General features: G+C 48.4%; 1 protein-coding gene across 3 annotated transcripts in view; it reads left to right on the top strand.

Moving 5' to 3' along the window:
* Positions 1 to 6,465: 6,465 nt before the first annotated feature.
* Positions 6,466 to 27,628, top strand: part of gkup (glucuronokinase with putative uridyl pyrophosphorylase) — a 33,796-nt gene continuing 12,633 nt past the window's right edge. For all 3 annotated transcript variants that reach the window (XR_013937378.1, XR_013937379.1, XM_080526874.1), the window contains exons 1-11: positions 6,466 to 6,498; positions 13,660 to 13,739; positions 14,184 to 14,290; positions 14,580 to 14,624; positions 14,929 to 15,082; positions 18,556 to 18,627; positions 18,900 to 18,988; positions 19,321 to 19,477; positions 21,386 to 21,475; positions 22,375 to 22,466; positions 23,228 to 23,333. Coding sequence is in view for 1 of the 3 variants with exons in the window: in XM_080526874.1 (XP_080383000.1) it covers positions 13,683 to 13,739; positions 14,184 to 14,290; positions 14,580 to 14,624; positions 14,929 to 15,082; positions 18,556 to 18,627; positions 18,900 to 18,988; positions 19,321 to 19,477; positions 21,386 to 21,475; positions 22,375 to 22,466; positions 23,228 to 23,333 (969 nt within the window). In the remaining 2 variants the exon portion in view is untranslated. The remainder of the gene's footprint in view (positions 6,499 to 13,659; positions 13,740 to 14,183; positions 14,291 to 14,579; positions 14,625 to 14,928; positions 15,083 to 18,555; positions 18,628 to 18,899; positions 18,989 to 19,320; positions 19,478 to 21,385; positions 21,476 to 22,374; positions 22,467 to 23,227; positions 23,334 to 27,628) is intronic.

Below are 27,628 nucleotides of genomic sequence, written 5' to 3'. Positions count from 1 at the left end.
ATGATATACGCCACAGAACACTAGCTGATTGGACTATGATATTCAGAAGCAACACTGTCTAGAAGTCATAGAAAAAAAATCTCTCTCTTCTCCCTTTGGTGGGGAGCCAGCCTCCCCTGCTTGAGGATATTACAACTGGACCTATTACCGAAGTCAAACTTCGTTTGTGGTCGCAATCTCCGCGCAATCTCCGCGCAATCTCCGCGGCTGTTAGGCTGCTACTGTTGGTGTTTTGCGAAGCCAGAATACACAAACTCGACCTGAAGGTAAGAGAGTCAGCTAAGATAAAAGCTACTTCAAACATTTAGTAATATCGTCAGCATGGTACGTTTTCTATTGTCGTCTTTTAGCTTGTTTGTTTATGTATTCAGCACACGCACACACACACACACACACACACACACACACGCACACACACACGCACACACGCACACACGCACACACACACACACACACACACACACACACACACACACACACACACACACACACACACACACTCACACTCACACACTCACTAGAGGGGATGAAGAGGTCTGTACAGGGGGGTAGGGGGGATGAAGAGGTCTGTACAGGGGGGTAGAGGGGATACAGAGGTCTGTACAGGGGGGTAGAGGGGATGAAGAGGTCTGTACAGGGGGGTAGAGGGGATGGAGAGGTCTGTACAAGGGGGGTAGAGGGGATGGAGAGGTCTGTACAGGGGGGTAGGGGGGATGAGGAGGTATGTAGAGGTGGGTAGGGGGGATGAAGAGGTCTGTAGAGGTGGGTAGGGGGGATGAAGAGGTCTGTAGAGGTGGGTAGGGGGGATGAAGAGGTCTGTACAGGGGGGTAGAGGGGATGAAGAGGTCTGTACAGGGGGGTAGAGGGGATGAAGAGGTCTGTACAGGGGGGTAGAGGGGATGGAGAGGTCTGTACAGGGGGGTAGGGGGGATGAGGAGGTATGTACAGGGGGGTAGAGGGGATGAAGAGGTCTGTACAGGGGGGTAGAGGGGATGGAGAGGTCTGTACAGGGGGGTAGGGGGGATGAGGAGGTATGTACAGGGGGGTAGAGGGGATGAAGAGGTCTGTACAGGGGGGTAGGGGGGATGAGGAGGTATGTACAGGGGGGTAGAGGGGATGGAGAGGTCTGTACAGGGGGTAGAGGGGATGGAGAGGTCTGTAGAGGTGGGTAGAGGAGATGTAGAGGTGGGTAGAGGTGATGAAGAGGTCTGTAGAGGTGGGTAGAGGGGATGAAGAGGTCTGTACAGGGGGGTAGAGGGGATGAAGAGGTCTGTAGAGGTGGGTAGAGGGGATGAAGAGGTCTGTACAGGGGGGTAGAGGGGATGGCGAGGTCTGTACAGGGGGGTAGAGCTATTCTCATGCTAAAATCGACTGTAAATCCAGATTTTAAAGTTGATATTCTTCCCCGTGGAGCATGCCCCCATAACCTGTGCCCCACCCAAAATGTTTAGCACCAGCCGCCACTGAACAATTGTCTATGTAGCTAGACTAACATCTAGCTAAGGCAGGCCTAGCCAAAGTAACCAGCGCTTGCTGGTGTTCTATCTGTCTAGTAAACAGTACAAGAACCAAGAACTACAAATCCCTGATGACAGGGAGATGACGTATGACTGCTCTGATGAATCAACCCCTATTTCATAAATGTTCTCTATATAACGACGTCGATCATTGATCGGCAATGACACTATATAATAGTTTGCCTAACTGGCCATCGGATTTGTGCTCCTAATATCTAAAAAGCACTACGGTTTTCTTATTTTATCGGATTAAAGTAGCAAAGACCAGAAATTCCCATTGACCGCCAGTCAAACTTCTACTCTTCTATCACCCAAAAAGGGGCGTGGACATTACGGGAGGGGAAAGTACCCGGATGCGTTGCTCTGATGAATGGGCTACACCACTGGTATACGTGAAACCGCTATAAATAGCTCTCTTAATATGTATACTTTGAGGAATTCGGTTGTTAAGTCTGACGTCAAAGGTGACGTTTAGCAATTTCCGGGTCCAAACCAGAAATTCCCTGCACCATAATCAGAGGTGTCAAGTAACGAAGTACAAATTAGGGCTGTTACGATTCGTCGACGTCGTCGGCGTAATCGACTACGTTAATACGTCGACTTGCGTAATGTGCGTCGGTGCGTCGTAGATGTTAAAAAAAGTGACAAAACGTTATATATATATTTTTTTTTATATTTTTTTTAAGCTAAAAAATAATCAAAAAAATTTCAGCAGAAATTAAATGGCCTATCACAGCAGTACGTCTGCAATGAACGAGCACCTCAAGCGAAAGCATCCTGGAGCTATTTGTGAAGACAGCTGTAAGATAGCACCACCGTAAATCACCGTTGTATTTCTGTTCACTTTTCCGGCCGTGTATGAGTGAAAAATGGATAGCTACTAGCTAATGTTACACAAGCAATGTAGCTCACCACAGTTTGTATGTCTTGTCTTCTGGTGTTAGTAACGTTAGCTATGTAGCTGGCTAGCTACGGTAGCCTATTGTCATTGTGGTGCTCGCACCTACTATACGTTATCTAGCTCGTAGCTCGCATGCTACGTTAGCATCAGTGGTGTAGTCTAGTTTTTTCTAGTGGGTATACTGTGATTTTGCCCTCCCAGTCAGAGCGACACCTGTCCCGTAGCGACACCCCATAAGCACATTCACTTATGCATACAGTATGCATCTACACCAGTGTTTGCTGCCTTGGGGGGGGGGGTGGCATGGACAGTACTTGTACATCAAGCTGCCTCACGCTACAGGAACAGGAGATAGGCTCCTGCCCCCTAAGGGCCGTTAGGTTCGAGAACCATCGGTTCTCAAGGCTACTTATGTGGTCTTGACTACCTGTCCACTTTCTCACCTGGTTCTTGCTGTCTCTCTCTCTGGTGTGCCGACACCATCCTGCTCTCTCTCCTTCGCTCCCTCTCTATCCTCCTCCCTCCCTCTTTTGCTGTCAACCAAAAGGCAAATATAACAACCAGAGTATTTATAATTTAATAAGAGGTATACATTGAATTCATATCAAATCATAACATCATTCTAATTGAATATTGGGTTGCTGTGGGCAATGCAGTCAGATACTGTCTTTACTTACTCTCTCACCTGTAAGAAAATCGTATGTCCAACTACAAAAAACAGACATTTCCAATGAGTGAGGGTTTGTTCCAATCCTTCAATCCACTGTCCATGTACTGTAAATATACCATTATGGTATTACCATAAAGCCCAATTCTAGCAGAATAAGAAAGATTGTATATCTACTTTAAGTAAAATAATAAAGTGCCTCCAGTTAGCTCTTTAGCTGGCATGTGTGCAGCAGACTAGCTCATCTCATCACCTCTGAGCACGCTACTAGCTTGCTAGTTCTTTGACACTATTATTCACACCATGAAACTATAATCAGACACTTTCTGACTGAAGAACTGCTTCTACCACAGGGCTGTCCAGGCCCTGAACACAGCAAAGACCTAAGTTCTGGGCCCTGGACAGTCTGGACGGATTGTATGGCAGCTGCTGGACTGAAAAAATCAGGTGTAGTGCTGAGGCACAAACATGTACATTTCAAGCCTGCAAACTGTGACACTTTAAATAACGTGAAAAAATACTATTGTGCAATATGACAACCCTAGTTGACTATCTGTGCAGTATAGTACAGTGGATTGTGTACATAGCCTTTATTTATGTAAACCAGCTCCTTACCTTCTTGTGATTTTTTTCTTTTTCTAAAAGTTTTTTTTTTCCCTTTCCTAACACCAGGGGAGCCACCCCTCCTAAATTTCGTTGTTTGGTACCTGTACTGTAGCAATGACAATAAAGTCCATTCATTCATTCATTCATTCATTCAAAGGAGCAAGGCAAAATGTCCAGCCTACGGAAAGAGCTGCAAGAAATGTGGTAAAGAAAATCACTTTGCAGTTAAATGTAAATCCAAACTGGAGAAAGAGAAAAAATATGACAAAAGAACACGGAAAGTGCACCAGATGACTGACCAGGATAGTGAAGAGGAATATGAGGACGTCATGAGTATCACCACAAGAGGGAGACAGACTACTGAAGACCGAAATGACAAGGCAGTAGTCATGTAGGCAGAGAGCTTGTGAGGTTCCAGATAGATTGTGGGGCCACATGTAATGTTATCCCGATTAACCTGCTTAATCCAGACACAAAGCTAGAAAGTACAAAGAAAGCTGAAGGCTCACTTTGCTCGTCAAGGGATCCCGGATGTCGTGGTTTCAGATAATGGGCCACAGTACTCTTCCCATGAGTTCGATAGGTTCAGTCAGCTGTGGGGATTTCAACACCGGACGTCATCCCCTGGCTCAGGGCTGGACTGGCCATCTGGCATACTGGGCATTTGCCCGGTGGGCCGCGGTAGTTTTGGGCCGAGCCGACCGGCAAAAAAATAATTAAAAAAAGTATTTTTATTTTTTAAAATTATTTTTTTTACCTGCCGGCCCGGCCGAAAGCTACCATCGAACGGCCAATAAATCGAAAGCTGCCATTGAACGGCCCATAAATCAGTGACAGCGGCCCATTGGCCCATTTTCTATGCAGACACTGGGCTGGCCCAATCAACAGAGAGAAGGGGGGGGGGGGGTCAGGGGTCACGCACGCACGCAGCACCAGACCTCCGTCTTAGTTTCGCGGTAGTTTTGGGCCGAGCCGGCCGGCAAAATAAATTTAGTTAGCCTGGATAGTTACTAGATAGATACTGAGAGAGATGGAGCGCAAAAGCACACTAAAACGGAAGGGAGGCTGGGAAAAACTTAGGGAGAAAAACAAGAAGAAACTCGAGGCAGATGCTGCCAAATGTGTAAACATTAGGGACATGTTTGCTGCACCCTCACGTTTACCACAGCAGCAACAGCAACAGGTTGAAGAGGAGGCTGGCAGGGAGGAGCGGGAGCAGGGTACAGATACAGAGGTTTAGGGTTAGGGTTGAAGAGGAGGCTAGCAGGGAGGAGCGGGTGCAGGGTACAGATACAGAGGATAGAGAGGATACAGAAGAAGCGGGGCCGAGTCAGCCTGTAACCGTTGACCCGGTAAGGAAAATATAGGTAGCTGTGTAGGGGTGTAACGGATCGCCCCCCACGGTTCGGCACGCATGTGTACCGCGGATCAATTGCAAAATGTAACCAAGTAATAATATTACTTAATATTAGTTAATGAAATATATGCCATGAAAAGATAGACGCGACAGTTGCGTGCTTTGTTTTACTCTAAAGCGCAATGATAGGTTGATAATGGGGAAAAAAATCTAGAACAACAAGGCTGCGTTCGTAAATTCGCTCTGGAATCTGATCACTGAGTACACTGGTCTACTTGCACTGGTACCATTGCTTACTGTATGTAGTCGTCTTTGTAGTGGTTTGGGGGAATACTACAGTTTGTCATATGACTGTACAGCACAGTATATAAGACGAGTATATAAGGCAAGTATTTTTGTGCTGGTGGGTGTGGTCCGACCGATTGGGGTGGGCCTGTCTGGGCCAAAAATGCCAGGGCCTAATTTTTGTCCCAGTCCAGCCCTGCCCTGGCTACCCTCAAAGCAACGGGAAAGCCGAGTCGGCGGTCAAAACGGCAAAGAGACTCATGATGAAAGCCAAGGTGGCAGGGGAGGACCCATACCTGGCAATGTTGGATCACCGCAACACTCCATCTCAAGGGCTAGATACAAGCCCAGCTCAGAGACTGATGTGTAGGAGGACCAGAACCCTGCTACCAACGAGGGATAGTCTTCTGCAGCAGGAGGTGAAACGCACAACGCCAGAGCAGATGAGACGAGGACAAATGAGACAAGCAAAGTACTACGACAGAACAGCCAGTGATTTGGACACGCTGAAAGCAGGAGAGCATGTCAGAATTCAACCCTTCGAACCACACACAAGCTGGAGAAAGGCGACAGTGGTGCAGCCTGTGGACCACAGATCCTACAGAGTGGAGCTGGACACCGGAGCTGTCCTTCGACGGAATCGACGACACCTGAGACAGGACAGGGGCACAGAGCCCAGTGGGGCACAGAGCCCAGAGACCCACAGCACACCAAAGTCTACTGCTACTCCGGGTGGGGCACAGAGCCCAGAGACCCACAGCACACCAAAGGCTACTGCTACTCCGGGCAGGGACATAGGGGACACACAGACTGTAACCACTAGATCGGGTCGAGCAGTTGCTAGGCCCGGATATCTCATGGACTATGCGAGCTGAGTTTTGTAGCGCACAGTGTGTTCGAGAGAAGAAAAAAAAAAAAAAAGAGAGAAAAAGAAATGGTTTTGAAAGATTTTTATGTTGTTCACTGTTCACTGTTTAGCTCCCTGTTAGTTCAGTAAAAGAAAAGGGATGTTACAATAGGATATTTTAGTTCAGTAAAAGAAAAGGGATGTTACAATAGGATTGTATTAAAACATAAGGTTTGTTTCCGCACGGACGAAGTTGAGTGTGACACAGCCATGTGGAGAGCTGGATGTAGAAGGTCAACACGGAGTTATAATAAAAGTGTAAGCAACTTGAGAGAATGCTTTAATCGTCAATTCTGTTAGTCAGAGTACAGTATAGGACTAGGCAGAATTTAACTGTTATGAAGGCCCACAATTTAGAGCCAGTTTAGTTTCCCCAAATCAGCCCTATTTTGCCCTGTTATTTCCTTTATTATTTTCTATACTATTCCTGTACGTTTCATGAAGGTGTATGTATTGTTATTGTAATGTTTATGTATATGTTTAATGACGTGGTATATCCGGGGTGTGTCCGTGACCCGGATGCTAGGTTCGGTGGTGTATATATAGGGACGGAAGTGCTCTGTGCGTCAGTGTGACGAGAATCAGAGTGATGAGAGTAACGAGAGAGAGTAACGAGAGAGAAGTAACGAGAAGTCGACCTAAGATGGCGGAGTCAGTAAAACGCACACCGTGCTGAAGCTGAAGACGCCAAGTGATTATTGAGTTCACAACTGTGATAGCCCGTTTAGCTGTGTCCCCGTTAGCCAGCCTTGCCAGCAGCCGGCTGCGAACGTTGGACCAAGCGAGACCCAAGCTGGACAGAGCCGTCGCCTCCATGCGTGGATTGCGACCGACCGCTGACTCCACCGGAGCTTACCGTGGACCCCCGGACCTGAGCCCTTCACACCTCGTTGTGGACTTCGAAGAAGCCCCTTTCCCTTCGAGTTGCTACGTCACCCCCCCCCCCTTCGTCTGCTGCCTTACTCAAAGCACATGCGAGCTCCAACCAGGCCTCAACGAGCTCATTCTCAGTCCGGGACTTTAAGCCTTTTCCAGGCCAGGTACTGTGAGTGAGTGAGTGAGTGTGTGTGTGGCCGGCGGGGAGGGAGTATATTTGGGAGGTATATATATATATATAATTTGTATAATAAATGTGTTTGTTCATATTGGATACCGTTGCTGTGTGTTTCGTTGTCTGGTAGCTAATGCTAATGCTAATGCTAATGCTAATGCTAACGATAGTACTGCTAGTCTAAAGGGTTGCTGGCGCCCCCTGCCTGTATCCTCCTGCACTGCCTATTTAGCTCAGAGTTAGTTAGATAACCAGCCCTTCCTAAATTCTACAGTCCTTTTAGCTACTCCCTGGTTACAATTGGTCCTTCGAGCCGGATAGGTTGTGTAGTGATAGCATGGCTGAGCGCAGCCAACCAGACAAGACAGTTACCCCCCCTTCTCCGCCCCCTGAGCCAGAGCCACGACCACAGAGAGTCCCGCGGTTGCCTCCGAGGTTACAGGAGTATGAGCTTGAGCTCGAAAGCTCACTGAGTGGTAGTGAGGAGCGCACTCCACGGGATACAGTGGTCGGAGAGGCCGAGGTGTCCGCCGGCGCGCGGGTGGCTAGCACCGAGACAGCCATCAAAGAGCACCAGCCTGAGGATGAGATGGCAGAACAGCAGGGTTTTGCCGTAGAAACGGAAGAGCAGGAAGGAGAGGCCCGGTCCGACAGCGCCTGCGGGCGGAAGAGGGAGGGCCTCAGCCTTAACGATCTGCCTCCCAGTACGGCGCGCTCGAGACCTAGCTCCTGCCGTTCAGTGGCTTCCTCCCGGTCCAGGGTTTCCGTGGGCAGTTCTGCCTCTGGGGCGGATAGCCTGCACTCCAGAGGGAGTAGTGCCGCGCTGTCTGAATGTATGCGCCAACAGGCCGAGATGGCGTTAGAGCGGGAACGCCTCCAGTTCGAGCGTGAACGCCTCCAGATGGAGGGGGCGGAACGCGCGGCGGAGAGGCAGCGCCAGGAGACGCTAGAACGTGAACGCCTCCAGTTCGAGCGTGAACGCCTCCAGATGGAGGGGGCGGAACGCGCGGCGGAGAGGCAGCGCCAGGAGGCGCTAGAACGTGAACGCCTCCAGATGAACGGAGCGGAACGTGCGGCGGAGAGACAGCGCCAGGAGGCGTTAGAGACGGAACGTGCGGCGGAGAGACAGCGCCAGGAGGCGTTAGAGAGGGAACGCATCCAGTTCGAGCGCGAGCGCCTCCAGATGGGGAGAGAGCAACTGCACGCGGAGACGATGGCGGAAGTGATGCAGACCATGCGCGACGTGTGCATCAGCAGAGCTCCGTCGGCCCGTAGCTCCAGAGCATCATCCGCACGGCCCTCTCGAGTGCCATCTCCTGAACCCCCCGCCGATGGCTCCATGACCCCCGCCATGACTGTCCAACTACAGGCCCAGCTGACCACCTTGAAGGAAGAGGACCAGGGACCCGACCGCTACGCGGCCCAGAGGGAGCCAGCGTCGCTGCCCGGGAGGGGAGCCATTCCCCAAGAGCGTAGCACACCCTTAGGTCCTCCAGTGCACCAAAACGCATGCAGGCCGGACACCCAGACCGTCACTCCAGCCCCGATCATCCACTACAGGATGTTTCCCCAGGTGGAGGGACCCAAGTTCCCCTTCTTCAAGGACGAGGACAGGAGCCAGTATGTGGAACTACGCATCTGCCTAGACACGCTCTTGGACGACTCCTGCTCAGAGTCCTACAAATATGCGATTCTCCTTCAGCATGTGAGGAACCCCAGAGCCCACAACATGGTTCTGGCCCATGCCTCCGCACCGACACCTTACACCAGAGCGCTCGCCGACTTGGATGCCCGCTACGGTCGTCCCTGGAACCACGCCCTTGCTGAACTGCAAGCCCTCGAACAGCAGGCCCCCATCAAGGATGAACGGGCGCTAGATGACTTCGCGCTCCGCGTGCACACCTTGGTTGGAATGCTGAAGACGCAGGGCCCAGCTGGCGCCAGCGAGATCAACAGCACCTCCAACGTAGAGCGGCTGCTCCGCAAGATCCCACGCTTCCGGCAGGAGAGGTTCCGGCGACAGCAGCGCGTTCGTAACCCCGGGAAGTTGGGTCTGAGCATGGCTGCCTTCGCGGAGTTCCTACTGGAGGAAGTGCATGACACCAACGTAGACGCCATGGGTTACGCTGAGCCGAAGAAGGAGAGGGAGAAGGGAGACCGCTGGGACGGGCCGAGCTCGAACAGAGGACGCCCAGTAGGAGTGCTGCACACGGAGGAGGAGCCTCGGAGAGAGAGGAAAGCCCGACCTGAGGGAAAGGATTCCTCTCAACCCCCTCAAAAGGGACGGAGAGGTCCACCGCCATGTCCGTACTGCACCAGCGAGCACTGGTTCAATGAGTGCAGTGACTTCAACAACCTGAGTACCGAGGCCAAGCAGAGGTGGCTCGAGGAGAACAAGAGGTGCTGGAACTGTGGGCGCGACCATCTGGCTAAGAACTGCACCTTGAGGAGAAAGTGCAACCGCTGTGAGGAGGTCCACCTCAACATCCTACACGAGGTCTCCCTCGCCAGGTCCACGGAGGGCACCAGAAGCCCTAGGTCCGGTAGCGCACCGGAAGAGGCAACACCTGTCTACTACCTAGACCCAGCCCGGAGCAGCGGCTCCAAGGTCCTACTGAAGGTGGTGAAGGTCCGACTTCACCACAACAACGCTGTGTACGACACGTACGCCGTTCTAGACGACGGGTCGGAACGGACCATCCTTCTCCAGGAGGCAGTGCGCCAGTTGGGGCTCCAAGGGACTGAGGAGAAGCTGACTCTGCGCACGATACGTCGCGACCTTAAAGAGGTCACCGGGGCGAGGATCAACTTCTCTATCTCCCCGGCGGGGCGGCCGTCGGACAGATATCGGCTTAAGAATGTCTTCACCGCAGACCAGCTAGCGCTCTCCCGCTACGACTACCCCCTGGAGAGATTACGCGCAAGATATTCCCACCTACGGCGAGTAGACCTACATCCGATAGAAGGAGCGGAGCCAACCCTTCTCATCGGCTCGGACAACGCTGCACTGATCGTGTCGCTCCGTCCTCCGCTGAGAGGACCACGAGGCTGCCCGATGGCTGTTAAGACTGCGCTTGGGTGGGCCCTCCAAGGCGCTACCGAGTGGAGAGATAGAAACGGGAGAGCTACGTCATCCCTCCATGTCCGAACCGAAGAAGTGCAGACCATCAACTGCCTTCACACCAGGGTGGACTCCATGAATGCGGCGCTACGGGATAACGTCCAGAAACCCGAGGGAGAGGGGAACAGCTTTGATTCCCTGCAGAAGGAATTCCAGGAGGTCCTCGATGAGCTGGTCGGAGAGAAGAGCCTGGATAAGTTCAGGGTTGAATATGAGAAGCTGACTAGTGCCCTGTTGAAGTCCCACGTGAGTGAGAAGCGGCTGATGACAAAATGCAGAGAGCTGAATGCGGAGACAGTGACCAACTCAGTGAAGGTTGCCACTGCACTAAAGCTATCCCAGGAAGACCAGACTACTATCACGTCTCTGGAGAAGGAAGTGAAGCAGCTGCACACGGAGCTGGACGCCAAGCAGTCGGACATCAAAGTGCTGAACCAGCCGGGCCAGCGAAGCAGAGAGGAGCAGCAGAGGCTGGAGCAGCAGCTGCGGGAGCAGAAGATCAACCATGAGAGAACCACAAAGGAGCTGGAGCAGCTGCAAGTCAGAAACACCAAACTCCAGCAGGAGAACGAGCACAACGCCTTGAGTATGGAGCAACAGTCCCTGGACAATCAGCAAAGGGCATCTGACCTCAGGATTAAAGAGGAGGAGGTGAATCAGATGCGTCAGGAGATTGCCAAGCAAACGAAGTTGAGAGAGGCCACCCAGAGGAAGTTCCGACCTATGGAGGATCAGAAGTTGGATGTGGAGCAGCAAAGGGACATGCTGAAAACCCAGATAGCTGGGCTGGAGAGAGAATTGGAGTCTTCCAGAAAGCAGATGGAGATTGACAAAAAAGTCAGGCAGAAGTGGACGAGGGAGAGAGACAACTTGTCCGAAGGTGCCGTGGTACTGGTGATCGACCAGTCCCTTCCACGCGCCGCCTGGCAGACAGGCAGAGTGACCAAGGTCCTGCCGGGTCCGGATGGAAGGGTGCGGACGGCCATCGTGGACGTTGGTGGTCGCACTTACACCCGACCTGTGGCACGCCTGATTGAGCTCCCTCAAATTACGAAGGACACTATCACCTCCTACCTCACGCTGCTAGAGCAGCCTAGCCAGTGTGCCTTCCCTAGTTAAATGAAACCGAGGGTTTCATGGGGCGGCTGTTATGAAGGCCCACAATTTAGAGCCAGTTTAGTTTCCCCAAATCAGCCCTATTTTGCCCTGTTATTTCCTTTATTATTTTCTATACTATTCCTGTACGTTTCATGAAGGTGTATGTATTGTTATTGTAATGTTTATGTATATGTTTAATGACGTGGTATATCCGGGGTGTGTCCGTGACCCGGATGCTAGGTTCGGTGGTGTATATATAGGGACGGAAGTGCTCTGTGCGTCAGTGTGACGAGAATCAGAGTGATGAGAGTAACGAGAGAGAGTAACGAGAGAGAAGTAACGAGAAGTCGACCTAAGATGGCGGAGTCAGTAAAACGCACACCGTGCTGAAGCTGAAGACGCCAAGTGATTATTGAGTTCACAACTGTGATAGCCCGTTTAGCTGTGTCCCCGTTAGCCAGCCTTGCCAGCAGCCGGCTGCGAACGTTGGACCAAGCGAGACCCAAGCTGGACAGAGCCGTCGCCTCCACGCGTGGATTGCGACCGACCGCTGACTCCACCGGAGCTTACCGTGGACCCCCGGACCTGAGCCCTTCACACCTCGTTGTGGACTTCGAAGAAGCCCCTTTCCCTTCGAGTTGCTACGTCACCCCCCCCCCCCTTCGTCTGCTGCCTTACTCAAAGCACATGCGAGCTCCAACCAGGCCTCAACGAGCTCATTCTCAGTCCGGGACTTTAAGCCTTTTCCAGGCCAGGTACTGTGAGTGAGTGAGTGAGTGTGTGTGTGGCCGGCGGGGAGGGAGTATATTTGGGAGGTATATATATATATATAATTTGTATAATAAATGTGTTTGTTCATATTGGATACCGTTGCTGTGTGTTTCGTTGTCTGGTAGCTAATGCTAATGCTAATGCTAATGCTAATGCTAACGATAGTACTGCTAGTCTAAAGGGTTGCTGGCGCCCCCTGCCTGTATCCTCCTGCACTGCCTATTTAGCTCAGAGTTAGTTAGATAACCAGCCCTTCCTAAATTCTACAGTCCTTTTAGCTACTCCCTGGTTACATTAACAATGATAACCACCGTATTATCTTAGTTTAATGTAATTTCATTAACGGTTTGAATTTTGTCAGCTGTAAAGCGGATGTGTTTCCTAGAACATGTAAATGCAATTGCGTATCACATTATTGCATTACAATTTGAATATTGACTCAAATAACGCAGGCAAAAGTGGCAAATGAATATGCTATTTTGGGATTGCATAGTCATTTTCACATTAGAATGAACTTTTGAATTTTGTCAGCTACAAAGCAGCGCATGACTTTGGAAATTAAATGTCAAATGGATTTGCATTATAATTTTAATATTGACAGCGAATGTGCACATCAGGTACATGAAAATGAAAATCATTAGAATTGCATTTGAATTTGAATATTGTCTGAAAGAATACATGCAAAAGTGGAACATGCAATTGCAATCTCATATTGCATTAGCATTTGAATTGAGTCTACTATGCTTCCATAGAAAACAGGAAATGCATTCTTTGAGTTTTGGGTTAGGCCTGTAAGCGCCATCTCCTGTGTGTTCTCGCGTTAGACTTACGGTAAAAGTTACATTTGTTTACATACAGTTTGTTTATTTTGTTTCTTGTTTCTTTGAACTATTAAATTGTTACTTTATTGATATTCTATTCTCATTCTTCCTATTTGCCTCTTTGTAATATTGTGCACTAACGCGTCTGTTAAAACAGGTTTTCACACAGAATTCACTTTAATGTTTAATCTAATCTAATGTAATCTATTGTAATATAATGTGACGTTTAGCAGCAGAAATGAAGTGTCAATTGTCTAGAGTCTAGACTATGAATAGTTCATTAGCGCATAAACTGTAGTTTGAGAATATACGTACTGTATATTCTGTTATTTTCTCTTATGTATAACTGTTCTGTAGTAGCCTACTCTGTCTGGGATTAAATTCATCATCAACTCGGCATCATCACGATTCGGGGGTAGTGGCCCTTTAAGAATGATTCGGGGGTACTGGCCCTTTAAGAATGATTAGTTCTATCAGCGGTTGCTGTTACATTCAACTTCTAGTCGTGCTGTAGCCAGACACCTAGATTCTGTACACTCTATTGTGTGTTGTGATAGGTATTTCAACCTCGAGCGAAGAAATGATCTGCATTTTACTGGTCGCTGGCCACGGCACCCTTCTAGAGACTCAGATAAAGGTACGTTAATGAATTAATAAGTAAACAGAGGGAAGACTGTTATAGGTGAGAGTTCGCTGACGTGGTTGACTGGACTTCATAGCGCTCACCTGCAGTTCAGCTTGAGCCACTCTATAATGAAGTGCATAATAGTGTTGATTGCATGATTTTCAATGCGTATACATGCAATGACAGTTTAAACATCTACCGCCGTCTAAAGCTACTGAACTATGCAATGTAGCCGCTTGCTCAAGGTACACAAAGCTATGTTCAATATCACAACGTTCAGTCACCGTTAGAACTGCATGTATTGGCTTGCCATGCGATATAGCATGCATATTTGCATGTACACTGTTTGGAACGTTAAATCAATCACAAATGTGAAAATGTTACGTTTGAATTAATTATACACAGTTTACACAGAAACATTTATTTTGGACATTTCATTCATCAACACTTGTGTAGAACGATGTGACAGGCTTGTATGGGCACCTAGCTGGGGTACCCAAAGCCTTGCTACCAGGCATAGGAGGCAAGAAGATCCTGGACTTCTGGTGGGAGACAGTCAACACGTGAGTTACAGTATCAGTAGGATGACATCATCCTGATCATTGGAGGCTGGTGAGAGTAGAAATCGGAGGACAGGCATCATTGTAATACATGGAATGGTATCAAACAATTATTGTTTCCAAGCCATGCATTACAATGAGCCCATCCTCCTGTTGTCTCCACCAGCTTCCCCTGAACACTTAAAAGTCTCAGTCACACAATCTACTCAGCTGTTCTACTGTCAAGTCTGCCTAGGGGCCTATGGTCATTTGATTGAATTCCCCTAACATTGTAACATATCTCTCTCTCTAGGCGACAGTTGTTCAGTGAAGTCTACCTGGTCACAAACGCAGACAAGTAAGTTCAGTAGCTAATAGTGTGATTGTGTAGTGCTCTCAAGGTGTGACAGAGTATACCCCCACTGTAGTAAAAAGCAGTGGCAAGCTACAGTTGTTCAGTTCAAGCTGTGAGTAACATATCATGCTCACCTGTCGTCCAATACACCATGAAGACTAATGTCTCCATATTCCTGGTATAATAATAATAATAATATTAATATTAATAATAACTTTATTTGTATAGCGCCTTTCATGCAAACGTTGCAGCTCGAAGTGCTCCGAACTATATTAGAACTATGAACACTGATGTCTCCCTATTCCAGGTATAAGCACTATGAGCGCTGGGCGACAGCTAACGACTTCCCTGTGGAGAACGTGGTGAACGACGGCAGCACCACCCTGGAGGGCCGGCTAGGCGCCGTGGCAGACCTGGAGCTGGTCATACGCAGCCGCAAGCTGAAGGACGACATCATGGTGGTAGGGGAGCCCCCAAACAGCAACACACTGAGTCTCAAACCTCTCTGGTAGCCCCCTATGACTTAGTCTCAAACCTCTCTGGTAGCCCCCTATGACTTAGTCTCAAACCTCTCTGGTAGCCACCTATGACTTAGTCTCAAACCTCTCTGGTAGCCCCTATGACTTATGGCGCTTTTCCACTATCGGGCCCGGCTCGGCTCGGCTCGGCTCGCTTCGGCGCGCTTCGGCACGCTTTTGAACATTTCTGGTTTTCCACTATACACAAGAGACCAGGAACGAGTAGGAGGAGTAGGAGATAGTAGGCGGAGTTACGCGTCATAAAAGCGCGCCATGGTGGTGACGTATATTTTCACGAGACACAACACAGCCACAACAATAGCAACATGGAGGAACTTCAGAATCAGAATCAGAAGACTTTTATTGCCATGACATGTAAACATGTTAGGAATTTGGTTTGGTACCATGGAGCACGGTTTACAGCAGGACAGGTGCAAGACAGGACAAGACAGTGCAAACCAACATCAAAGTGCAAGAGTCATAATTAATATAAATATAAAGTGCAGAGATCAAGTGTTCAAGTGTTCATATCCAGACAGTCCAAAGCTCTCTGGGTGGGGGTGGAGGGAGGGTAGATAGATAGGGGTCAGGTCAGGGGGGGGGGGGGGGCAGCGGCATTTAGGAGCCGGATGGCTGTGGGGAAAAAGCTGTTTGTGTGTCGGGCCTTCACAGTATTTAGGGACCGCACCCTCCTGCCTGAGGGGAGCGGGGCGAAGAGACCGTGTCCTGGGTGTGCGGGGTCAGCCATGATCTTCCTGGCCCTTCCTGGCCCTTCCTGGAGGCTGGTGACTTCCAGAATTGGGGAGGCCAATTTTTTTTCCGCTTGCTCGCTTCACTCGCGATGGAATGTTCCCTGTTCTTCTTATCTGTCTTTGTTAAACATTAATAATTTGTGTTTGGCGGTACTGAAGGGATTGGGACACTCTCAGGATGGTGGATGAAGCAGCTTTTATTGCCTGCACAATGGGTCATCAAATAAACAAAACAATTGGCATGAATCTCTGGTCCGCCTGCAGCAGCTATTGTCCCTTCTGCTCAGGCTCACAACATTCACCACAACATACTACATACAATCAATGACATGTCAAAAGCACTCAAACACTATGTCAATCAGACACACAACATACAATTCAGAACAATACTTCGTCCATTTCTAATATTTATCCTGCAGAACAGCACTCATACGTGTGTGGCGGAAAAAGGTACTACACGGAGGCCAGGCCTCCTGTTCCCACCCATTTTCAGTGATTTGGCCAATCACATATTGCCATGAAAAAAATTGCATTACATTGACTTCTATGAGAAACCACTTTCCGACAGGAGGCCTGGCCTCCGTGTAGTACCTTTTTCCGCCACACGCGTGTATGAGTGCTGTTCTGCAGGATAAATATTAGAAATGGATGAAGTATTGTTCTGAATTGTATGTTGTGTGTCTGATAAAAAATATAATTATTGCTTTTTTAAATCTCTCTCTCTTCTCTCAAATTATTGGGGAGGCCAGGCCTCCTCCACCTCAATGGAGGAGCCTCCACTGGTGTGCGGGGTCAGCCATGATCTTCCTGGCCCTCCCCAAAGCCCTACTTTTAAACAGGGCCTCAAGGGGGGGCAAAGGGCAGCCAATCACCCTCTCCGCCGAGCGTATCACCCGCTGCAGCTTGGCCTTGAAGCTATCGTATACTTTTTCCTCGGCATGTGGTATATTATTAACCGTGGTTTTTTGGAGAGAAAGAGAAAGAGAGAGAGGGAGAGAGAGAGGAAGCTATGTACACATAATAAAGTCATGTTTTTTTAACCCTTAAAACCACGGCCTTCACTTGTCTGCTTTATGAACTGTAGTATCATTGTTATGTTGACCATATGAGATGGCTACTGCCTGATCGATGTCGACACTGCTCGTAGTGAATATAAGCACTTGACGCATGTTGAACTCCTGGTTCATTTAGTTTACTCCCGGTTCACTTCTCGGGGTGGCACCACGGTGGTTCAGGGCTCAAAATGACCGTATACCGATGGTGGAGTTAGCCAGCATAGTCTTGTCTTTTTACCACCTTCCTAGCCGGTGTTATTCACGGACAAACACGGTGCCCGGAGGCACCCTTTGCGGGTTAATAACTGTGATTTACCGTGGGTTAGGATAACAATTCAAACGTGTCCGGATGGAGGAGAGGACAGGGAATCCAAAACCAGTTGAATGGTGTCGATACGACAATCTTATCACGGTCAACACAGCGCGGAGCGAATTCCCTGGTAGAACTTTTCTCTCCCCCCGCTGTCAACGGGAGTTTCAACCAGCAGGCGCGGTGCTGCAGGCAGCAGCGGGTGAACTCCCGGTTCATTGAGTTTACGGTTAAAAGCATATCTTCTCGGGGTGTCAGCGCGGTGGTTAAGGGCTCAAAATGACCGTATACCGATGGTGAAGTTAGCAAAGGAGTATTGTGTTTGTACCACCTTCATAGCCGGTGTTATTCACTGAAATTCGAATGGAGTCTTAGTCATGTACCGTTAACGAGATAGAATAAGCAAAGCAGATTTATGGTACATCGTAAAACGCTCATCAGGGGGGGGGGGGGGGGACCCGTCGCTTAAGGCCGAATATCTCCGCGTCACAATGGGTTATAATTCCAAACTAAAATTCTCCATGATCACAATAGCATGCTGAACACACTGAATAGTAAGAACAGTAAGAAGTAATAGTCTGTTGTGAGATTTAAAAATGGCGGTTAGCTGTGAAAACATACGATGACGATGCTGTGACGATTTCCATTGACCAATCAACGGTGTGCAGCGTCACACGTCACACGCAGCCTGGCAAAAAGGTACCGGCTCGCAAAAAGGTTCCTGCCCGCGCCGTACCGCGCCGTGCTGATCCAGGCCGACAAATGGAAAAGCGCCAAAGAAGCAGGCCAGCCTGGGTCGACCCGGGCTAGCCCTGTAGTGGAAAAGCACCATTAGTCTCAAACCTCTCTGGTAGCCCCCTATGTGACGGCAGCTGGTGAAAGAGGGAACAAGTCGGCAACCGATCCAAATATTCAGACTTTAATTCAGAAAGATGTTGAAAACAAATTTCAACGTTGTTGAAAATCAATGACACACTCGTGTTAAGCCAAAAATATTGCAACGCAATGGATTCGGTGAGTGATCCCCACTACGACCTAGTTAACTATAACACTGCTTTCCATTGTTAGCAAAAGCCCGAACCCATTGCATTGCAATGTTTTGTCTTGACTAGCGAGTGTGTCATTGATTTTCAACAACGTTGACATTTATTAAACATTTTCAGAATAAAAGTCTGAACATTTGGTTGGTTGCTGGCTTGTTCCCCCTTTCACCAGCTACTGTCACATATGATACCTCTAGTACTGATGTTCTCTCATGTTGATGTTGATGATGATGATGATGATGTCATCTTTTGGCAGATTGCCGGGGACATGCTCTGTGCAGACCAGAACTTTGATATTGCTCAGGTTCTCCGCTTCTTCAGGTCCAAGGTGAGATGACGTCATATACAACGCCTGTATTACAATATGTGATATGATACAGATGCTTCTAATGCAGGGGTGTCAGGGGAGGCTGGTGGAGGTAGAAATCAGAGGACAGGCTCATTGTAATGCACGGAGGACTAGTCTAATGAACAGAGGACTAGTCTAATGAACAGAGGACTAGTCTAATGAACAGAGGACTAGTCTAATGAACAGAGGACTAGTCTATGTTGACAGTAAATGATTGACATGTAAATGTGTCGTCCCTCCCTGTGTGTCAGCCAGGAGACCTGGCCATCTACTATGAGCTGGAGGAGGGGGAGAAGAGCAACTCCAGGGGCATCGTTGAGGTCTGCCCGGACACACACAGGTGAGCGCTGGGCTAGGGCTGGGCTAGGGCTGGGCTAGGGCTGGGCTGGGCTAGGGCTGGGCTGGGCTAGGGCTGGGCTGGGCTGGGCTAGGGCTGGGCTAGGGCTGGTCTAGGGCTGGGCTAGGGCTGGGCTGGGCTGGTCTAGGGCTGGGCTAGGGCTGGACTAGGGCTAGGCTAGGGCTGGGCTGGTCTAGGGCTGGTCTAGGGCTGGGCTGGGCTAGGGCTGGGCTGGGCTAGGGCTGGGCTAGGGCTGGGCTGGACTAGGGCTGGGCTAGGGGGTCTGTGTGTGTTTCAGACTAACCCTGAAGCCTGGGGATGTGTTTGCATTTCAGGATCACCCGCTTCCTAGAGAAGCCTCAGGAGGGAGTGACAGCGTCGCGGTTGGCCAGCGTGGTGTTCTACTGTCTCCGTAGCAACACACTCCCACACCTCTCCTACTTCCTCTCTCTACAGCCACAAGCCAAGGACAGGACCTTCGGCAGGTTCTGGGTCAGTCATTGACAGTTAATCGACTCTTCTACCTCACCTGTGTTATAACACTGTAATTACTAGGGATGCCGATCCCATTTTTTCACTACTGATACCGATACCGATACCTGGGCTTCAGGTATCTGCGATACCGATATCAATCCGATATTTGTATTTATTGTTTTACTCCTGAATAATAACAAATACTTCCCCAGTATAGTCCACAACAACAGTTGGCTATTAAAGACTGCCAGCCTTTATTCAAGTAACAAAAACAGTACTCTGCAGTACTCAGTGACCAACTGGTTTAAAGTTAAAACAATTTAAACAGCAGCATTCAGCATTGTAGAAAAAAAAGAGTTACTGTCTGATTTCTAGTTTTAGTGCCTTCAGGTTTTTATTCTATTTATCTTCTCTTACAAATGGCAAATCAATTATAGGACCCTTTTTTAAAGTGTAGCCTAGAGACGCCCGCTGGTGAGACCAGAAACCAGTCGCAGAATCGAAGGGGTGTCAACAATATCTGGTTTGAGTTTTGTTTCATAACAGGCAACATGAAGTTTTAAAGTACCCAGTCGATATAATATACAACAGTTTAACGATCACTAAATACTTATAATCTGTGGATTGGATTCACTGTTCGCGTTTTTCGGAGGCTACCAGTAAGTGATAATGACTTGTAAACATACTCTCGTTTTAGGACGTATTCAAAAGCAAGGACTGTGTGTTCATCTAATTATGTGTAGTTATGTGTTTTTAGCATGTCCATGTTCTCTCAGCATGTTGTGATGTTATAAAGACGCAGTTAGACGTTCCTAGCGATGTACCACTGTTAGCCGCTAGCTGTTAGCAGCGTTTGTTGTTGTTGTTGTTTGATCAGTCACTTTTCTCCTGTCGCATTCCAATTCGGTGCACCAACATTCAAATACTCGTGTCGTCTTGAATTTATTTCCGATTTCAATGTATGAAGCATCAATTGAAAACTTACCATCTGTAGTGTTACTGTATATGTAAATAACCGAAAAATTATTTAAGCAAAATAATAGTTTATGATTTCACCAGCTGGCATCATGACATTGTCAGACTCATTACACACAGGTAGCTACTAGCCAACTCTCATGCATGTGACCACTGACTACTACTGTTGTCATCACGTGAGTGACACGCCAGATCGCGAGCCCCAGATCGCTGCCTATTTTTTTCCTGGTGCGATCTGCGATCCAGCATTCAGGACCAATATCGCAGCGATATCCGATATCAATATCGGATCGGGACATCCCTAGTAATTACGTTGGTAGTAACATTGAGGAGACATCTTGTTATTACTCTGTGTTGCATTAGTAATTGTGTTGTATTGTGTTGTTAGTAATTGTGTTGTAATGTGTTGTATTGTGTTGTAAGTAATTGTGTCGTAATCATAATTGATTTGCTATAAATTCTACCCAGGGCCCCAGTATTCAAAAACGTTTAATCTAGATTGTAGATCATTTTATAATAATGTCAGTTTCCATGAAAAGGTTTGGCTGAGACCTTTGTCTATATTTTGGCTGAGACCTATTTAATATTTATGATCTGACTCCAATGTGATCATCACTATGTGCAAAGAATTGTTGAGTTTGTGCTGATTTAGTGCAGCAATGGTCAAATAGAACGTATCACATAGAACGTATCACATAGAACGTATCACATAGAACGTATCATATAGAACGTATCAAATTGGGGAAATCAGCCAGCTTGATCTGATCCTGGATCAGCAGAAAAAATAGTTTTGAAATCCTGGGCTCAGAGGACTGCTGTTGTAGTCATTCATACTGTTAGTCATCACACCTCCTCTGTGCAGAATATATTCTACATTATATGATGTATAATATGATATAATGTAATATATGATGCATGATACTGTTTCTGCTCCTGTTCTGTCTCCCCCAGGAGTGGCTGATCAACGTGTCTGACCAATCAGAGCATGACCCTGTGTTTGGGATGAAACTACCAACAGGCTTCCAGCTCATTGGCCAGGTGGTGAGTGTTGGACGAGGCCACACAAACACACTGTGTTACGGTTCCCTCCTTTTCTTCCTCAGCTAGAATTAAAAGGGCTGAATTCAACAATCCAAGTGAATGTGTTTGTGAATAGATTAGATCATAAAAGTCTCTTTCATCACAATATTTGGGCTACCATGATGAAAGCCACACCACACTATCAGAAAAAGTATGAAATCACTATCCAATTTGATCTGTGGAATTCTGGCATGACTTTTGCAACCTAGCAACTGAGCAATGCAACCTAGCAACTCAGTACGAAATGCTGCTTCTGATTGGCTAAAGGGTTGAACGTACTGTGGGAAACATATGAAACGGCCACAGACAGACTTGGTTGTCGAGGGCGGCTGTGGCGCAGGAGGTAGAGTCGCTGTCTAATGATCGCAAGGTTGGCAGATCGGCGGTTCGAGCCCCGGCTGGCCACATGTCGAAGTGTCCTTTGACACTGAACCCCAAATTGCTCCCAGTGAGCGGGCCGGCGCCTTGCATGGTAGCTTGCCGCCATTGGTGTGTGAATGTGTGTGTGACTGGGTGAATGAGAGGCCGTTGTAAAGCTTTGGATAAAGACTCTATGGGCCGGTTTCACAGACAAGGCTTAAGCCTAATCCTGGACTAAAAAGCATCTTCAATGGAGATTTTACATTGAAAGTGTGATTTAGTCCAGGACTATGCTTAAGCCTTGTCTCTGAAACCGGCCCTATATAAGACAGGCCATTTTGTCAGTCAACGGGTGGGTGACTCCCAGAGAGGAACCATGGTCTCAATCTGTCATTAGCATAGCTGGGCAACGTCCAGGGCCTAACGTGTCAACTCTAATACATGTGCAGTGTGATGCTCAGGCAGGGTTTATCATGTGTGTGTTTGTCTTGGTGTGACAGGGTCTGTCAGACTACACCAAGTGGCTAGCTCACTACTCTGCTAAGCAGCAGGAGACACCTGCCAAACCAATCACATGCCGTTCATACGCCAGGTACAGCCTACGCCTGCACTGGGACACTGGGAATGGACTGAGAGTGCTGTTGTTGTTGTTGTTGTTGTTGTTGTTGTTGTTGAGTGTAATGACATCTGGGTGGAGGGGCTCATTGTAATAGATGGAATGGAATAAGCAATACTATCAAACGTGTGTATATAAACATGTATACAAACATCTTGGCTCATATTGCACTTCTGTCAGATAATGCACCTCTTCTGTCAGATAATGCTCAACTTCTCCCAGAACATTTTTGCAATTACAGATGCTTTGGTATTCATGTTTATTTCTTTTGTTTGCATTGGAACAACACAAAAAGCTGAGAAAAAAAGCCAAATATGATATCATGCCACACAGAAGTCCAAAAATGGACTGGACAAAATTGTAAGAAATAATTGTATTTCAAGAATGTAATAATGCACCTTTAATTTGTATTTAAAAGTCAAGTCACAGGTGCTGGCAATATCGAAATCACACTTGCGAATGTGAATACCAAAGCATTTGTAATTGCAACAATTTTCTGGGAGAAGTGGTGCATTATCTGACAGAAGTGCAGGGGTGCAAATGTGGGTCGCTGACTCTGTGCCTACAGTAAAATATACCAAATTCCAACAATTGATTGACAAGTTGATTGCATGGCAATAAAACTATTATTGTATATACCATTTCTCATTCCAATCCATGCATTACAATGAGCCCATCCTCCGATTTCTACCTCCACCAGCCTCCCTGAATGACATCATTATTCACTCCCCACCCAGAGTTGGACTGATGGGGAACCCCTCTGACGGCTTCCATGGGAAAACCATCGCCATGACGATCGCCAACTTCTGGGCTGAGGTCACTCTGGTGGAGAGCAAGAGCCTGGTAACACGTCAGATTCATCAGTTCAATCTAACTAAAATATATATATGGTATATGGTCTCACCGGCTTCACGGTTCTTTGGTGGAAAGGCATTTTTAACAAACTCCCAGCAAAGTCAAAACACGAAAATCTGCACTCACTACCTTTTCCAGGTGAACATAAACGTAACTATTTAAATGCTGCTATTGTTTGCGAATTTACAAGATCCTCACATCCCACCATTTTTCTTCAAAGTATGTGAAGTTCTAATGTCGCCTATGGAGACGTTGTAGTTGATCCCAAAGTCTGTTCAGACCCAGGCAGCGAGACCAGCAGGACAACACAACTACATCTTCTAACTGGATAGTACTTTGTTTCCAATAATAGTTAGCTAGATTACTTACTTAGCTACGTGGGACGTGGACCGGGTCAAGCAGGCCAAGTACAGGTTCGCCAAAGCGGTGAAGGAGGCGAAGCATCGCTTTTCGGAGAAGCTGCAGCAACAGCTCTCTGAGGGGGATTCCGCCTCCGTCTGGAAAGGCCTAAAGACCATCACCAACTACAAACCCAGGTCCCCGCTGATGTCCGACAACCTCCCTCTCGCTAACGAGCTGAACGAGTTCTATTGTAGGTTTGAGAAAGAGAGGTTCCCGCCCACCCCCGCCCTCTCCCTCCACACCCCCCGGCTACAACCACCACCCCCGTCCCCCAGGGGGGCCAATGTCCCTCCTGCTACCCCCACCCTCCCCCCCCCTCCCTCCCCCCTCCTCACCCGCCCCGCCCACCCCCACCCCCCTTTCCCCACCCCCTCTCTCTGTCACAGTGCGAGAGGTAAACAGACTGTTTAAGAGGCAGAATCCCCGGAAGGCAGCTGGTCCGGATTCCGTCTCTCCCTCTGTCCTGAAGCACTGCGCCGACCAGCTGGCCCCGGTGTTTACCCACATCTTCAACGCCTCGCTGGAGCTGTGTCACGTCCCAGCGTGCTTCAAGGCATCAACCATCATCCCCGTCCCCAAGAAGGCCAAGGTCACAGGCCTCAACGACTACAGACCCGTCGCTCTGACCTCTGTCGTCATGAAGGTCCTGGAGCGCCTTGTCCTGGCCTACCTGAAGCTCATCACGGATCCTGTGCTGGACCCCCTGCAGTTCGCGTACAGAGCCAATAGATCCACGGAGGACGCCGTGAACATGGCTCTGCACTACGTACTAGAACACCTAGACACTGCAGGCAACTACGCCAGGATCCTGTTCGTGGACTTCAGCTCGGCCTTCAACACGATCCTCCCACACATCCTGGAGCACCAGCTATCCCTGCTGCAGGTGCCGGTCTCCACCTGCAGGTGGATCACGGACTTCCTGACTGACAGGTCTCAGCGGGTGAAGCTGGGGAAGAGCATTTCCAGCTCCAGGTCCACCAGCACGGGCTCCCCGCAGGGCTGCGTCCTGTCTCCAGCACTATTCTCCCTTTACACCAACAGCTGTGTCTCCCGCCCCCCCTCGGTCAAGCTCCTGAAGTTTGCAGACGACACCACCCTGGTGGGCCTCATCTCCGGGGGGGACGAATCTGCCTACAGGGGTGAGATCGAGGGGCTGCAGAGCTGGTGCAGTTTAAACAACCTGGAGCTAAATGCTCTGAAAACAGTGGAGATGGTGGTGGAATTCCGAAGGAAAGCAGCCCTGCCCCCTCCCATCACGCTGGGAGGTACCCCGGTGGCCTCCGTGGAGTCATGCCGCTTTCTAGGCATGACCATCTCCCGGGACCTAAAGTGGGAGCAGAACACCGAGGCCCTCACAAAGAAGGCCCAGAAGAGGATGTTCTTCCTCCGGCAGCTGAGGAAACTCAGGCTGCCGAGGTCCATGATGGTCCAGTTCTACACGGCCATCATAGAGTCCATCCTCACCCACTCCATCATCACCTGGTTCCCTGCTGCAACGACCAAGGACAAGGCCAAGTTGCAGCGGGTGCTACGTTCAGCAGAGAGGGTGATCGGCTGTCCCTTGCCCTCCCTCAACTCCCTGCATGACACCAGGGCTCTGAGGAGGGCAAGGAAGATCATGGCAGACCCCTTCCACCCCGGCCACGGCCTCCTCACCCTGCTTCCCTCTGGAAGAAGGTTGCGGCTGCCTAAGGCACTGAAGGCCCGCCACAGGCTCAGCTTCTACCCCTCAGCCGCCAGGCTGATAAATGACTCTGGCTTCCCCCTCCCCCCCGCCCCCAAGTCTGCCCAGGACTGAACTGGACTCACTGTAAAAACTCTGCACTGCACTTTATACCGCACTATCCAATGCACTGTTGTCTGTCCTGTGTTGTTGTTGTTGTGTTGTCCTGTTTTTTGACATGTGAAAAAAAGTATAAACGCACTTGCTGTGGTGACGAAGCAAATTCCTATATGTGTAATGCATAGTGGCAATAAACTGAATCTGAATCTGAATCTGAATCTGAGCTTACTTTTACTTATCAAATGTATATTTTGTGATATAGACACAGTGCACACACACCGTCTCCTCTCAGCTGTCCTGCATCACGCAGTCAGAGAGCCCACAGCAGAGCGCATAGCAATATGTCTAATTGAGTCAACTCGTATTATGCTCATCACCAAGTTCTCCCATACTGTGCTTATGGACTAATATAGTATGTTTATATCAACAGTAATCAAGTGCTTTAGTTAGCGAACTTGGTGATGGTAAGCATAATATGAGTTGACTCGCTGGAACTCCTACCAGATTCAACACTACATCTATGGAAAACGGCACACTCATTGATGTCATTCTCACCAATACGCCGGCCAAGTATAACCCTGCGTTTTTTTCCCGAGACCTTAGTGACCATTGCTGCATTGCTTGTGTACGCAAAGGCTCCACTGCCAAACGGCCACCGTTGGTCTTGTATAAACGGTTGCTTAAAAACTTTAATGAGCAGGCCTTCTTGCATGACCTGGCACTTGTAGACTGGTACAGAATGAATCTCATCCCCACTGTTGAGGATGCATGGTCCCTTTTCAAAAGCACTTTTTCCACCATTTTGAATAGACATGCCCCCTTTAAAAAATTCAGAACCAAGAATCGCTACAGCCCCTGGTTTTGCACCGAACTGTCTGAGCTGATCCGGCAAAAACACCTGCTATGGCATAAAGCAAAGGCCTCCAAAAACACCTCTGACTGGCAATCCTTCAGGGAGCTAAGGAACAAATGCACCCAGTCGATCAGGAAAACAAAAGCAGATTTTTACAAACATCAATTCTCGACATGCGGATCTGACCCCAAAAGGCCAATGCACACGGCGTGCAATTTTTGTTGCCGGACAAAATTCGATTTTGAAGTTTGAATGGAAGTCTATGAGAAAATCTCATCCCAATGCACACGGCCCCGATTTTCATTCGATTCCATTCGTTTTGAATGGGACAAAGCACACGGCGTGCGAGTTTTGTCGCACTGTCAAATGTTGTAAAAGTTTGTGGTGCGACGGATTATTGCATCACAATGGGACAATTGGGAAAACTTCAACTGGTCTATCTAAATTAATTGAGTCACTCATAACGGGGAGAGAGACTGGAACATACCTTTCTATATAGTTATAGTTTAGCAAAAAAGCTTGCTATCATTACATAAAAGCATATCAACGTTAACGTTGCTACTCACCCATTTTCGTTTGTCTCCTTTCGTTGATGACTGTCTCCGTCCTCCGAATCTATGTCTGCCTGATCATCGCCCATAATAATAAAGTGGCTTTTATAATACACCTTTCTGGCTGTGTGTTTTGTGCGCTCCCTCTCCTGACATTTTACCAATACCCCTAAATCAGGGGACCCACATATTTTATCACAATATGTCCAGTTGTATCTTGTAGAAATTGTGGAAGCAAGGCAAGCAATATTGTTAGAGCCTATTGTAATCAGCCTGCCTGGTCCGACTACGTAACAATAAAGTTACAATTGAGAATGGAATGTTGTGGTGCAACAAAATCTTGCACGCCGTGTGCATTGGGATGAGATTTTTTATGATTTTCTCATAGACTTCAATGGTGTGAGTTGAAAATGGAATTTTGCGGTGCGACAAAAATCGCATCGCACGCCGTGTGCATTGCAATCGAATGTTGTGGTGCAACAAAAATCGCACGCCGTGTGCATTGGCCTAAACAGTTTTGGAAGACTGTCAAAACCATGGAAAATACAAAAACACATCCTCTCAACTACCCACGGCAATCAAATCTGAGGACATTGTCATCTCAGATAAAGCCTCCATGGTGGAATGTTTTAACAAGCACTTTGTTAGGGCTGGTCATGCTTTTGCAACTAATACACCCACTCCCACTCCCACT

This window comes from Nansenia antarctica (genome assembly GCF_963989245.1).
Source record: "Nansenia antarctica genome assembly, chromosome: 3".
Classification (NCBI taxonomy): Eukaryota; Metazoa; Chordata; class Actinopteri; order Argentiniformes; family Microstomatidae; genus Nansenia; species Nansenia antarctica.
The sequence above is the reverse complement of the archived record's forward strand: the minus strand, read 5'-3'. Positions and strand labels throughout refer to the sequence as shown.